Genomic DNA, 13899 nt, shown 5'->3' with positions numbered 1-13899 from the left:
CGTACATTCATGCACACGCACGCAACATACACACTAACACACATCAAACGCGCGTACACACACATATATGTATATATTACATATATATGTATATGTATGGTTCGCTTCGGACGTGCAGATGCGTCTTCCCAGTCGCAAGATCGAGTAAATGATATAATAGAAAAGAAAGAAACGATGTTAATCCTTTCTCTTGATCGATAATTCATTAGGAATAATCGATAAAATCAATTTTTGAGAAATGGGACAGAAGTTGAAAATGTTTAACGCTTTACTACGGCGAGTTAAACAAAATTAGTTTTCTTTTCCTTCTTTTTATTTTTTGTCGTTTTCTTTCACTTCGGCCGGCTTCGTTATGAATTTTTACATTTTTTTTTTCTTTTATTTTCTTTTAATATCCGATACCCTGTTACGCGCTAACTCTCGATCAGCTCTTTTCTACGCTCGATCTTCCCACACAATCGCATCACGATGATTTTTCTTATTTTCTTTTTATTTCTTTCTTTTTCTTTTTTTTTTTTTTTTTCTTGGAAAGGAGAAAAGGGAACACAAAGAGCTCACTTTCATATACATTTCTCTTCGTGAGTCAGCATTTTTCGAGGAAATTTATTTTCCTCAATGGGATAAACATCGGATAAATATATCCATTTTGCACATCGAATAACAACTATGCGATTTTTCTTTTTTTTTTCTTTTTTTTTAACTGCAATTTTCTCTCGCATCTTATCTTCTTATTTTCTTTCTTTCTCTTTTTACTTTTCTTCATTGTTTTATAATTCATACAGCGCAACTTTTACAGCATCGTTGCGTCATAAATAGAACACAAGGTAACCATTCCTCGATATATCGTATCGGTATTATATACGTGTTACCCTCTTTAGATGCGTTGCTCACGATGATATTCCTTACGACTATAATTTTATTCATATTGTATATATATGTATATGTATATATATATATATATATTTTATTTATTTGGTTTGTCCAAGTCCTTTAAACGTTTATTGTATCTTAACACACTCTTTTTCGCGTTTAATTATAACTTTGGTATGGTACAAGAGTGAGATTAATAAAAAACACAAGAGAGAAAAAAAAAAGAAAAGAAGATACTCTTCTCCCTCTCCTTCGAGAAAAAAAAAAAGAAACAAAATTAGAATGATTACTGTTCAAGGAATAAATGAATTTTGATCGATCGTCATTTAGAATCTTTAGTATGATACACATAGAAAGATTGTCAGAAAATTTAAAAATTACTTTAGATCGTAATCGAAATTCTCGTAAATTGATAGTTAACGAGTTTATTCGCGAATTTTGTATATTTCAAAGAGGGAAAATGATATATCCGGTTAGTACATAGATACAATTACCATTCTTTTAAGAATTGCGTGCGTGCGTACGAACGAGCGCGCATCCTTTATGTACATATATAAGGTATGTGTATAATTTTTTTTTTTGGTACATCTATATAATTTTATAGCGCGACGCACGCACGCACGCACGCACGTACGTACACATAATAGCGTCAATTATTTTATTCGCGATAGAAAGTACATGAATACGACAGACAAAAATAGTCGTAAATTCGATCATTTTCTTCCATAGATATTGATTCAATGTTAAAAAAAAAAAAAGAAAGAAAAAAAATAAAAACACAATTTGTTAAATGCATTAAATGTCATAGTAAAAATAAAAAAAAAAAAGAAAATAAGATTTTCGTATAAAAAGTAAACCCATAATCGGTTTTTTCTTTTTCGGTTTTTTTTCTTGTTCTTTTTTCTTTTTTTCTCTTTTTACTATCGTTCCATACTTTTTTCATTTTTTTTTTCTGTGATAGATTATCGAGGAAAATACGACAAAATCCCAATTATTTATTGTTGCGAAGGATGCGCATGGTCGTTATTAGTATATATATGGTTCTTTCAAGTAGACCAGCGAAATAGAGAAAATGACGATCCTTATAGCTCGAAATAGAGTGGAATAGTTGAAATAATACCGATGAGATTTATATTGAATAATATTACGCCGATAACAAAGAGAAGATTTTAAAGATCGACAAAGATCACACGCGTGTTCTTAGAGAATGAAGATGTTAAATATATGCACTGCAAGCAAAGCGGGAAGAAACGATGGATTGTGCATAAAAATTAAGGTATTACAAATCGATCGTCGTACATTTATATACAGAGGGCAACACGCAACATATAGGACAAATGACATTATTTAGATACACGTAACATTCTGAAATTCGGCTTTGATTAGCTCTATGAAGCATTGACACTTAATTTATCGAATATAATCTGACACAAATATGGAAGATAGCTACACTCATGATACTCGGTGCATAAATTATGTTTTTTTTTGTTTTTTTATCTTTTTTCTTTTAATTAACATCTTTCTATTATCGACTTTTTTCTTATCATTTTTGCTTTTGTTATTATTCTATTCAATAGTAAAGGAGTTGTTGTTATGTTTTTTTCTTTTTTCTAGATCATTATTAGATCTTTCGGCCGTGGAAAGAATCTTTCATATCGAATTGTTTTATCTGAATTCGTACATTTTACGAATAAACGAAGTTATAAGAAACAAATTACGTATTTCATCAAAAATAATATCACAGTTTAAAATATATAACGGAAGACTACAAAGGATTATTGAGAATAAACGAAAACAGAGAATGGAATACATTGAATATTGAAATATCACAAACATAAAAAAGGCATTTGCAGGGAACATACATTATAATATATATGAATAATACGAACATTTTATCTGTCGACATAGAACGTGAACAAGTGTATCTATGTACCGAAAGCGGTTTTGTAAAAATACGACAACGTAATGTTCGTTCTAAAATAGATTATGCAGATCTATTTTATTTTTACTTTTGTCTCCTTTTCTTGATTTATGATAATGATATTATTTAAAAAACTAATGGCATAATTCTATTTCAGTCGTGTAATGATCGTACAATTAATGATAATAAAAATCATTTTCCATAGATATTATGGTGGTCGCAAAAATTGCAATCTGATTGCGTCAAACGACTAATATATTAATTTGTAGGGCATTTAAATTCATTTCTTCTTTATATAAGAATTCCAGATATAAAGTTGTATAATATATTTTGACTGTGATAAAAATATTTTGAAAAATTTTTGTTTTCTTAATTCCCCGTCAAATTACGTAAAGACGAAATATATAGATATATATATCGCCAGATTAAAACACACAATTTTATAAAATGAAATTTGACCGATACATCGACTCCCACTTAATGATTTAATGGCCTTGATTATGATGATCGTATCTCTTTGACGTTTTCTCATTTTGTTTAATTTTCAATATGCCCTATAATATTGAATAAAAATAAAACTGATTTTCCGTTGGTATCGATAGATTTAATGAATGTATTTTTTATAATTTTTAAACTCATCAATGTCATGATTTTTTTTAAGACTTCAAATTTAAAAATGTCCATTTGTTCAAATCAGTGTATACCTCCTAAATATCGTATTTATTCTTTTTCAAAAAGAATAATAACTCGATAAAGAATTAAACAAACGATAAATTTCATACCAACGGAGAAAAATGAAAATTAATTTACGATATCATCGTAATATCTCTATACCGCTTTAATATATATATATATTTTTTTTGTAAATCCATGTTTATACAACCCATTTATCGATCAATAAAGTAGACATTTTACTATCTGTATGTAGAAAGAATTTCTATGTGAGAATAGTGCGATAAATATTATCGATCGCATGTTCTATCATTTAACCGATTGTTTATCGGCATATGCTCTCTATGATAAGTGTGCATAGAATTGTGCGCTGCTATATTTTCTTCGATACTTTGTTGGTTGTTAACAAAAATTAAAAACGATCGCGTTATAAAATTAGGAACATAGAAACTGCTTTGAAATATATTTGATTTGCATTAAATATGACTTAGAATTCGATACAAAAGCAGCGAGACAAGATATTCCTGCAAAGTGCATCTGTAACATTCGATAATAGAGTAATTATAACAATAACACTTCACTTTCTTCAACATAATAAATATACAATGAACAATGCTTTGACTTTGCACTATCAAATCTACTATTCGATGGAAGAAACAAGAATGGTACTCTCTATTATTTTTAATATACACAATCGCTTCTCTTTTCCTACTGTGTTATAATTTTAAAATAATAATAAAAAGGATTACGATACTCGAAAAATATGATCAACAATAATCGAAATGAAATTATACTCGCGACTGAACAAACGCCATTTCTTGTTATCTTCCCTTCTTCTACTAAATTCATTTGTATTTAATAAACGTGGCATTAAAGACACGGTCTGATTTTTCCGCACGCCGTGTCAATAGTTATTTGTACATTTTCATGCATATCCTTAATGCATATTCAATCTCCTTTACTTATTTTCTTTTCGTACTTTCAATGAATAAAAATCATAATGGGTAGGTACATAATATAGTGAAAGCTGTCTTGCATAGTATATCAGATTTTTGATATACAATATGTATAAAATCAAAAGAAAGATGCCATCGGCGTGTTTATCTTTTACGCCGGTATACTTTGGTCAATATCTAACATCGAACAGAGTACGATAAAATTCTTCTAATGCTCTGGAGATTTATAATGCTACTTACGAGCGTGAGTAAGCAACTTTCATAAGAGCATATATTTCAAATAAGAAATACGTGTCTGCAAAAGTATGCAAAGGCATAGACGAGCATTCTGATAAAGTGTATTTTGTTTAAACTCAAATCGTTCTAGTATAAATTAAAGAGAGAAACAATACTATTTTTCACGTATTATGATTCCGAGTATTTCTTATAACTTGCGAGCAACGCTCTAATGAGAAACGTTATACATATGTCAATTATACACATTACTGATTTTCATCTCTCTCATAAACAGATCTCAATCTCCCATGCGAGTGAGTGCACGGCGAAATTTTTAATACTTTTTTGATCTAATACAGTCTTAGAAAGTTATTATAATACCGTGATGTATGTACGAAGAACCGAGCATCTTGTAAATTTGTTTAGTGTGTCACAGGTATAAACTTGATAATTATTAATGGCGAATCTTACCAGCTGACATTGGACAGTCATACGAAAGTCGACTCGAGACGATACTTGAAATACGCGGATGAGATTCAGAAATAGGTGGTGGCATAATTTTGTGCTCTGTTATACATTACTGTACGAAAGTATGCTTTCGATACAGCAGCGCGACATCTACTAATTCGAAATAGTTCATCGAATGTCGGAAATGTTGGTTTTGCTGCCAAAAATTTTGACCAGTTGATCCTCGTAATCATCTATATTACGCTTCATTAATTCCATACAAGGGCCCAATAAACGTTCGAATGCTTCAACATCCAAAACTGAAAATAAAAAATGATTGATCTGTAATCATATTAGCTTTCAAGATTTACTTATTTTTATTTAATCGAGTTAATTAAAATTCAATTGAATTTTTCAAATGATAATAGAATAGATTCTGTTAGAAACTTACAGGCCAATTTTACATCTCCTACGGCATAGGCCGAAGCTGCGCGAGGTTTGTGCGTCACCAATGCTAATTCACCTAAATATCCTCCAGCTGGAACTCGATTAATCTAAGAAATAAAAATTGTTCGAAATATACCATATCAAAGATAGAAATTTTATTTTCAAAATATAATCAAACAAATGTTTATACCTCTATTTCGCGATTATGTTCACCCAATATAGTAATTCTGACAATGCCATCTTCAACAAAATACATTCCATCAGCCGTGTCTCCTTGTTTAATAATCTGCTCGCCATCTAAATACTGTTTTGGTACAAGAGCATCAGCGAGGTTCATGCGCTCGTAAGGCTGTAACATATTCGCACATTATAAATAAAAATAATAAAATCAATCTTTTAATTGAAGTTGTCCTCAAAATATAATTTGCAAATCCCAACAATTCTATGACCTTCTAATCAATCTAATACTTGAGAAATTTTTCAATTTCTACTACAATAAAAACATCGATGTATGCATATAAAAAACCTATCTAGACAAAAGCTTTTGTGAATCTAATAAAATTCTCCCCCCCCCCCCTTAAAGAAAAACGCTCTTTTAGGCTTAAGTATATCATTGTTAATTATTAAAATCCAATAATTTAACAAATGGTACTTACTTCGAGCGACTTAAGCATGGGAACTTTATTAATCAAATCCTCGTACATCTTGCGCTTCTTATAAGCAGATTTCAAAAGAATTCGACGGAAAGTTTGCCTATCCATAGCCCAAAGAGTACCTGGAGTAATAGCTTTAACACTAGCCGCTCTAGGCATGTTATATAGAAGTGCTAATTCTCCAAAAGCACCACGATTATCGTAAGTGTGAATATTAGTTTCTACTCCATTAGGATCTTTAACGTATACTTCGAATTTCCCTCTGAGAAGGAAAAAAGAGAATCTCGTTAATCGTTTATCAAAAAACTCATTTATTTTTATTAAAATCGTTAATTTAATTATGACAACCTTTCGATGACATAAAAATTGTCACCATCGTCACCCTGTCTAATGATAAATTCTCCTGGTTGAACGGTTTTTTCGAACATTGCGTCGAGTACGTCAGCCATTTGTTCCTGCAAGCAAAAGACGTTGATAATTATCGTGTTAAAAGTACATTAGCATAAACATAATACGATCCTTTGATAAAAGTTTTAACAATGCGTACAATCTATTCATGATATTTTCTTAAAAACATCTTCGTCTTAAAAACGGTATCTGATTAGTAACATCGCATGAGTTCATTGGTATTTCTAAAGTTAGCGCGAGTGCAGTCGATTATATTCTTGTCGCGATTGTGCGCAAACTGTATACTATGTTTAACTTACTTCGTCTAAAGCACGAAACAAAAGAATGTTCTTGACGCTTTCGCTTAACCTTTGTCTTTGGCCATCACTCTTCGGATGCACCATCTGTAATTAAAAAAGAAAAAAATCCCAAATTTTTTATTTATATTTAGGACTACCATTTTTCTTTCGATGGATTAAGCATCACCTTTTTTTTTTTTTTATAAATCGTTGCGCGACAATTAAAAATGAATAGAAGAAACAAAGAAAAGAAAATAGCTTCCTGTTCAATGGATTCGATCAATAATAATAATTAATAATAGGAAATAACGATCAATTAAATGACCTATAATCACGTATTGTAATCGTTCCAACAATGTGTCGATATCAAAATAGAACAATAACGTGTTATCGATAATTATAATAATTTCTCAAATCATAGATCCTTATTGCAAGATTCTTCAAATCTCTCAATAATCATATTAATAGCGTAATGATTTTTTCAATTTAGTGTATAATGTGTTAAAATTCATTTCTACGTTTCTTGTTATTCAAAGAGACATTGCTTTGAACTGGGACACATTATATTTATTCACTTGTATATTTTTTTTTTCGACGACATGCCATGCGTAGTCGGCTTAGTATTCATTTAATGTGACTCTAATGGCTCAGCTGCGCGTTGTATTGTTTACAATTTTTAAACACCTGTAATCATTGTATATTACTTTAACGACTTGCGCCTATTAAAAGTTCATTGTATAGTAGGAAATAGACGAAATGAGTTAATATCCAAGTACTCATTTTTTACATTTTTAATTAAAATGACAATACTAGAAGAAGAAGAGAAAAACAACGCATAATGACAAAAACTATTTTTCTATTGGCACTACCAATTCAATCATTACATAATTGTTTTTAAATAATTATTTAAAAGAATTACAATTACAATTGTATTATAAATAATTAAAAAATAACAAATAAGTTTACTTTAAGAAAGTAAGTCCAAGTTAAAAGCCATAAGCTTTTAGAAACAAGCTTTTAGAAACAATATTCTGAGAGAAATAAATTTAATATTGGCAGGAATGTTAAAATGTGTCATGCAGAATGCGGTGGAAAGAGCCAAATTTTGCGAGCGGAACAAAATAAGACATTTATCGAATATCGTATATCCTACGCTTTTTAGCATAAACAAATTTTGACAAATTAAATATTATCTTCAAACTTGTTAAATTGTTTTATTTTTTATCTATAGTTTTTGTAATATATATATATATATAGTAGCGAGCGTTATTACCAGCATGTATCTATTATACATTCTCTAAGGTCACCTTCTTAACCGTCGACATTTTATAACTATTACAAGTAGATTTTACTAAATAATGCCGATACTCATTAAATGTTAGGCGAACAGAAATTGAAAACCAGTATGATCTAAGATTAAAGATTATGACCTAAATGTTAATATAATTATATTTAATATGAAATATATATATATATATAATATATATATATATAAATAAATATATATATATATATATATATATATACATAGATACAATTTATAAAATTTCGATCAAGCGAGAAAGAAAAAAGAAAAATGCGCGTTGTTACTTCACCGGAAGAATAAAAGAATTTCCTGTAAAAAAAGAAAAAAAAAAAATAAAAAAAAATAAAAAAAAAGAAAGAAAAGAAAAGGAAGAAAAAAGAAAGTAAAAATCATTAACCATATATATATATACATATATTTTTTTATCCCTATACCGATCGATTCAAAAATAGGACAGTAAAAAATCTGTCATACTTCTGACCGCATCTATCGAGAAACTTTTCTTCATTTTTCCTTAAAAGAATAAAAGAAAAGGAAAGAAAAGAGATAAATAAAAAAATCGGTAGAATAATTTTATCGAGGCACAATTCGATTACCGCATCAATAATCGAGTTCGTAGCTGTTTCGAGAGACAGCGCCGGGCGCTTATAAGTGTGTTTATAAGTGTGTACGTCTCTCTTTCTCTCTCAACTCTGTTACACGATGTGTATGTGTATGTGTGCGTGCGCGCGCGCTATATGTCGTCGATGAGCGCGGCACACGGCACACACAAAAGTCACATCCATGATAGCCAGGTTATCGAACACGCGCGTTCTGACGTCACAAAGGTACATCGCTCGCATCGTCGAGCAAAGTAAATCATCGCGTTTCGTCACTCGCTTGGCGCAGGCTAAGTGCGGTACTTCAATGCGAAACGATTTTATACGATGTCTTGCGCTCGCGCGCGTCACACACACAGACATATACACACGTACAGATATAGACCGCGTGTCACATAGAATTTCACATTATATTCATAGGTATGTATTATATATATCTCCTTGTATCCACGAGGTATCTATTGTAAATGTTTTAAATACTTACGAATGTGTTCTTTTATTCAATGTATAGGTCAAATAAAAACATACGCCATCGACGAAATACAATTTTTGTATTTTTTCTTTTCTTTTCTTTTTTTTTTCTTTTTTTTTTTTCTTTTTTTTTTTTTTTCTTCTCGAGGGCAATCATTACGTAAAGTTCCGTAAAATCTATAAAACCTATCGGCGTGAATTCAAAGGGCTCTCGGTCTCCTTTTTCTATCTTTCCCTATCTTCTTTTTCTACTTGGTAACTCTTTCCAACGATTAAACCGCATTCAAGCGACTCGATCATAAAAATTTCAAATCGACACCGTATTCTTTTGTTTCTATTTGCAAACAAGAGCGATTTATTATTTGACACGTTACATAAGAAAATCATTTAGAATCGTTTAAATACAACTGAAGCTTCTTTTGATGAAATAGGAAAATCTGATAACAATGTGTTTAACTTAATTATTTATGATCTAAATATAGAGAGATAATTTCTTTTTCACATTTCAGATAAGTTCCAATTACGTAAAATTGATTAGTTTCATTTTGCTCAACTTTTTGATGTTCTGAATTTCTGTATAAATATTTTCTTATTCATTAATACGTTGTACAGAATAATAAAAAAAAAAAAAAAAAAGAAAGAAAATAAATAAATAAATAAATAATAAGTAAAAAAGAAATGAAATACATTGTAGTACTTTTCTTCTCATCGAATAAATTAAGCATTAGAAAAGAACTTCAATAAGGTATTTTATTATATATATATTTATATATATATATATATATTAATTGAACTACTACACTATTTAAGCAGAAATGCGCACGTTTTCCCTCTCTCTCTCTCTCTCTCTCTCTCTCTCTCTCTCTCTCTCTCTCTCTCTCTCCCTCTCTCTCTCGTTTTTTTGTGTTATCATAACGAATTAAAGACAATAATAATATGGAATTCTCCAAGCAATGTACAATTTGTTCATCACGGTACGTCAATTTCGGCCTTGACATATGAGCCGTTCTCAGGCCAAAGCGATTAATTCCGTTTTTAGAATTTTCTTAAATTTGAGTGCCAATATACTTAATTGATGATGCTTAACTTTTTTATATTTAAAATAAATTTCCTTAATAACTAAGCTTAAAACCACTAAATGACAAAAAAGTATTATAGCCGTTGAATAATAAATAACGTACAAATTTATCAATTTTTTCCACCTTTGGTTTTGTAAAAAGTTCATTTAAACGAGGAAGAAAAAAAAAAGAAAAAGAAAAAAAAATAGAAAAAATAAACAATCACGATTCGGACAAGCAGAATCAACGTGAATGAATCATGCACGTCTATGTAAAATCTCGTTCATTGAATTACAACCCTTTTGGTTTGAGTAACGTCATTAAAAAAAAGAAAATTATATGAATTCGTAACTATATTTAAAATTGGAGATCATTCATCGAAATCTCGATAAAATATAGATAAAAGGAATGATGTAAAATGCAAAGAATTCTTTTTTTTTTTTTTTTTTTTTTTTTTTTTTTTTTTTTTTTTTTTTTTCTTTTTTTACCTTAACGCCGTCTTCTTCCTCATCTTCTTCTGGATTGTAAGTTTCAGCGAAAACGCTCTTCCTTCTGGTCGCAAACCTGCCGACCGGTGGTTCTGGAAAGCAATAAAAAAAACGACGCGTTAAGTATAAATATACGAAAAAGATATGGCACGCTCGTAAAGAGCGCGCGAAACAACTTGGTGCAAATCTTCAAAGATTTTCAACGAATGTGCGTCCAGCGAAATGTATATATATATATATACATATATATATGTATATATGTATACGTATACGCATATGTATATATACACTTATTTATATACGATATAAGGTTGATTCGTAAAACGTAGAAATGTTTTAACATGACTCGATTCGGAGCGGTAATTTTGAATGCGTTCAAGGGAAATAACGGTGAATGACGTACGCTCAAAATCCTTGTGCATAACTATCCGCGTACCCGAGAGTTCCGGATGTTTTTCACGTTAAATAGGCACACTACGATAAGAATAATATTGAGTCTGACACCGGTCAAGATAGAATGTACACTGTGTGCCGCAACTACTTCGTTACTAATAATAGTACCAAGTTCCAATCTATCGGGAAAGATTCTCTATTACCAAGAGACCGAGAGTTTCGCGCAGCACAGCAGCGAAACGCTCGGTTACTTTGAAAATTTCTGAAATTAAAGCAATGTCGACGTCGACGACGACGACGACGACGACGACGACGTCGACGGCAAGAGCGCGCGCGTCAGACATCGAGACGCGCGCCATACTTCTACTGCGCCTATGCCGATTATTATGCAAGCAATCGGAAAGGTCTAATAATAAAAGAAAGATTATTCGCGACTCAATCATCAATCTCTTCTCCAATCGCCTTTTACCTTATTGTTAGGGATGGACAATGGTTCTCTGTTTAAAAATTAATCTCGTAGCGAAGATTCAACATCGATTAACTTGTTTTACACGAGGATCTTAACAACGTCGTGCCAATAATAACGAAATCAAACAAGAATTCAAAGCATATATTTTCTCTTGTAAGAAAAGTAAGAATTTCAAATGGAAGAATTTTGGATTACTCGCGTGGATTTGGTTACCTCGTGGGAGAGGGGCGGGGGGAAGAAAAAAATTTAGTAAAACACGTTATCTCCATATTATCTCTTTTTTCCATCCTTCGCATCGATCATCCGCGAAAACTCATTAAGAAAAATAAGTATTGTCCATTGAAGACGAGCGTGATAAAGCGAACTTTTTTTCTTCATAAAGAGAATTCGTTATTCTAACATAGCGTAGAAGTCATTTGATCGTTAAGATAAAGATATTAATTGGCATAGGACACGTACCTTCGTCAACAGACTCATCCGGTGTCGAAGCACAAGTGTGCGCATCGGGCTGAATCAACTGCGTTCGTCGATTGTCCCTGAGTCGCGTGAAGAACTCGACCGCATAGTCGATTATATCCCCGGGCTGCTCTAACAAATAACTGATCGTAAATTCCAAGAGAACGTCTCTAAGGTCATCCGGCACCGTGATCTTGCCAGCATTACGTTGACAGCTCATTTTTTCTATTCGCGCGAACGTCCCTTCGCAACGTTCCGCCGGCAGCCGCGACGTATCGCGTCCGTCGCCTATCGCTTCTCTTGTCTCTTAACGCCGCGCGCACGTACGCACGCACGCGCGCGCCTTCTCCTAACTGCTCCTTTCTTTCTTTCTTTCTTTTTTTTCTTTCTTTCTTTCTTCTATCTTTCTTTCTATCTTTCTCACTCTCTTCCTCTCTTTCTTTCTCTCGCGCGCTCCCACCCTCTTTCTCTCTCACTTCCTCTCACCCGCTCACTCTTTCTCTTTCTCTTTCGCTCTCCCACTCTCTACTTCTCTCTCTCTCTCTTCGCTCTCTCTCTCTCTCTCTCTCTCTCTCTCTCTCTCTCTCTCTCTCTCTCTCTCAATGAACTCTGCTTGAAACGTTTTATTCTTTTCACTCTTTTCTTCCTTTTTTATTATCTCAAAGAGGAAGTTTTCTTTTATATTTTTCGTATGTCTTTTATTACGGTGAAATCGATGAAAATGGAGACTTTCCAAAATGTCTATCTCTACTTTTCTCACAGCTAACTAGCCCACCACCGCTCCCTCTACTCCTCTCTTCTATGACCACGTCGCACGCGCGCGCGCGCGTGCTCTAATCTTACAGTCAACGTTTCTAATCTATCCCGCGACCGTTCGCCCGTCCACCCTTACTTTTTTGTCGTTTTTTAAAGCGCAACATTAAATTACTTCGGACATAGGCGCGATCGCGGAAAAACAGATGAAGAAACGATGACCCGATCGTGAAAATGGCAACTATGGCTCACCACGATGTACGCATTTTATAGAAACATCACGGATTTGTAATTTAATTTGCACGTCATCGACTCCATCTAGCGAGCCCTTGGCTGAACTAAATTACGTTTAAGGCTGTTTACCAATTATCGCTTATAGCATATGCGACTTCAATGACAAGCACGGAAAAATATAAACTATATACCTATATAATAGGGAAACATATGTTTATTATATCGATGTATAAACTTGTGCAGGTTATAATCCTTTTACGTATAACATAATAATCGAGCTAAAGTGTCAGAGAAATTTTTATATATAGTAAAAATAGTAATACATCAGACAAAAGGAATAAAAAACTATATGCTAGATTATATTTCTTTAAATAGATTAACTGTTTGTTAATTGTACAAATATTATATTTTTCTTTTCTAGTTAAATTTATATAACTTTATATAGCTTTATTAAAAAATAAACTTAATAAACTTATATAGTTTTTTCTTTGAAAAAAATCGTGTTAAAAAATGGTACTTTTCGAGAATAGTTCATGAACAAATAAAAAGCTTCTTCAAAAATTTGAAAAAGACATATCCTAAACAAAACCTTTATTTTTTAAATGAGATTTTGTCCATCAAAATTGGTCAAGAATTACGCATGTTCTCTTATTATTGGCGTAAATGCCGTTTTCGACGTTTTTCTTGTAAAAAAAGTTTTATATTGTAACGCTCCCTCAAAATTTGCAACAAAAGAGAAGCTCATACACCCACTATTAATTTCCATATCGTAAAGATTAATATTAGAAAAAATATCACAAAGAT

General features: G+C 31.7%; 1 protein-coding gene across 2 annotated transcripts; it reads right to left on the bottom strand.

Annotated features, from left to right (window-relative positions):
- Positions 1-350: 350 nt before the first annotated feature.
- Positions 351-13120, bottom strand: Pka-R2 (cAMP-dependent protein kinase type II regulatory subunit). 2 transcript variants are annotated; one of them, XM_035887713.2, is made up of 8 exons: positions 12112-13120; positions 10791-10882; positions 6890-6973; positions 6531-6637; positions 6186-6444; positions 5720-5878; positions 5534-5636; positions 351-5402 (listed from the first exon to the last, which is right to left on the bottom strand). In XM_035887713.2, the coding sequence occupies exons 1-8, from the start codon at positions 12326-12328 to the stop codon at positions 5272-5274; spliced, it is 1152 nt and encodes a 383-aa protein (XP_035743606.1). In that variant the 5' UTR covers positions 12329-13120; the 3' UTR covers positions 351-5271. The 2 variants fall into 2 exon arrangements, with proteins under 2 accessions (XP_035743606.1, XP_035743607.1); XM_035887714.2 differs by lacking the exon at positions 12112-13120 and adding an exon at positions 11194-11420.
- Between the last annotated feature and the right edge of the window lie 779 nt (positions 13121-13899).

Source organism: Vespa mandarinia, chromosome 8 (genome assembly GCF_050613455.1).
Source record: "Vespa mandarinia isolate Hongniang chromosome 8, ASM5061345v1, whole genome shotgun sequence".
In the NCBI taxonomy this organism is placed as follows: Eukaryota; Metazoa; Arthropoda; class Insecta; order Hymenoptera; family Vespidae; genus Vespa; species Vespa mandarinia.
This window is presented reverse-complemented; position numbering and strand designations above follow the sequence as displayed.

What these genes read in the sequence shown, in the direction of transcription:
- Pka-R2 (XM_035887713.2), bottom strand. Translation starts at nt 12,328, where the DNA reads ATGAGCTGTCAACGTAATGCTGGCAAGATCACGGTGCCGGATGACCTT. An exon ending in GGATGAGTCTGTTGACGAAG is followed by an intron (nt 10,883 to 12,111) that starts GTACGTGTCCTA and finishes ATTGCTTTCCAG; the next exon opens with AACCACCGGTCGGCAGGTTT. An exon ending in CCATGCTTAAGTCGCTCGAA is followed by an intron (nt 5,879 to 6,185) that starts GTAAGTACCATT and finishes AATATGTTACAG; the next exon opens with CCTTACGAGCGCATGAACCT.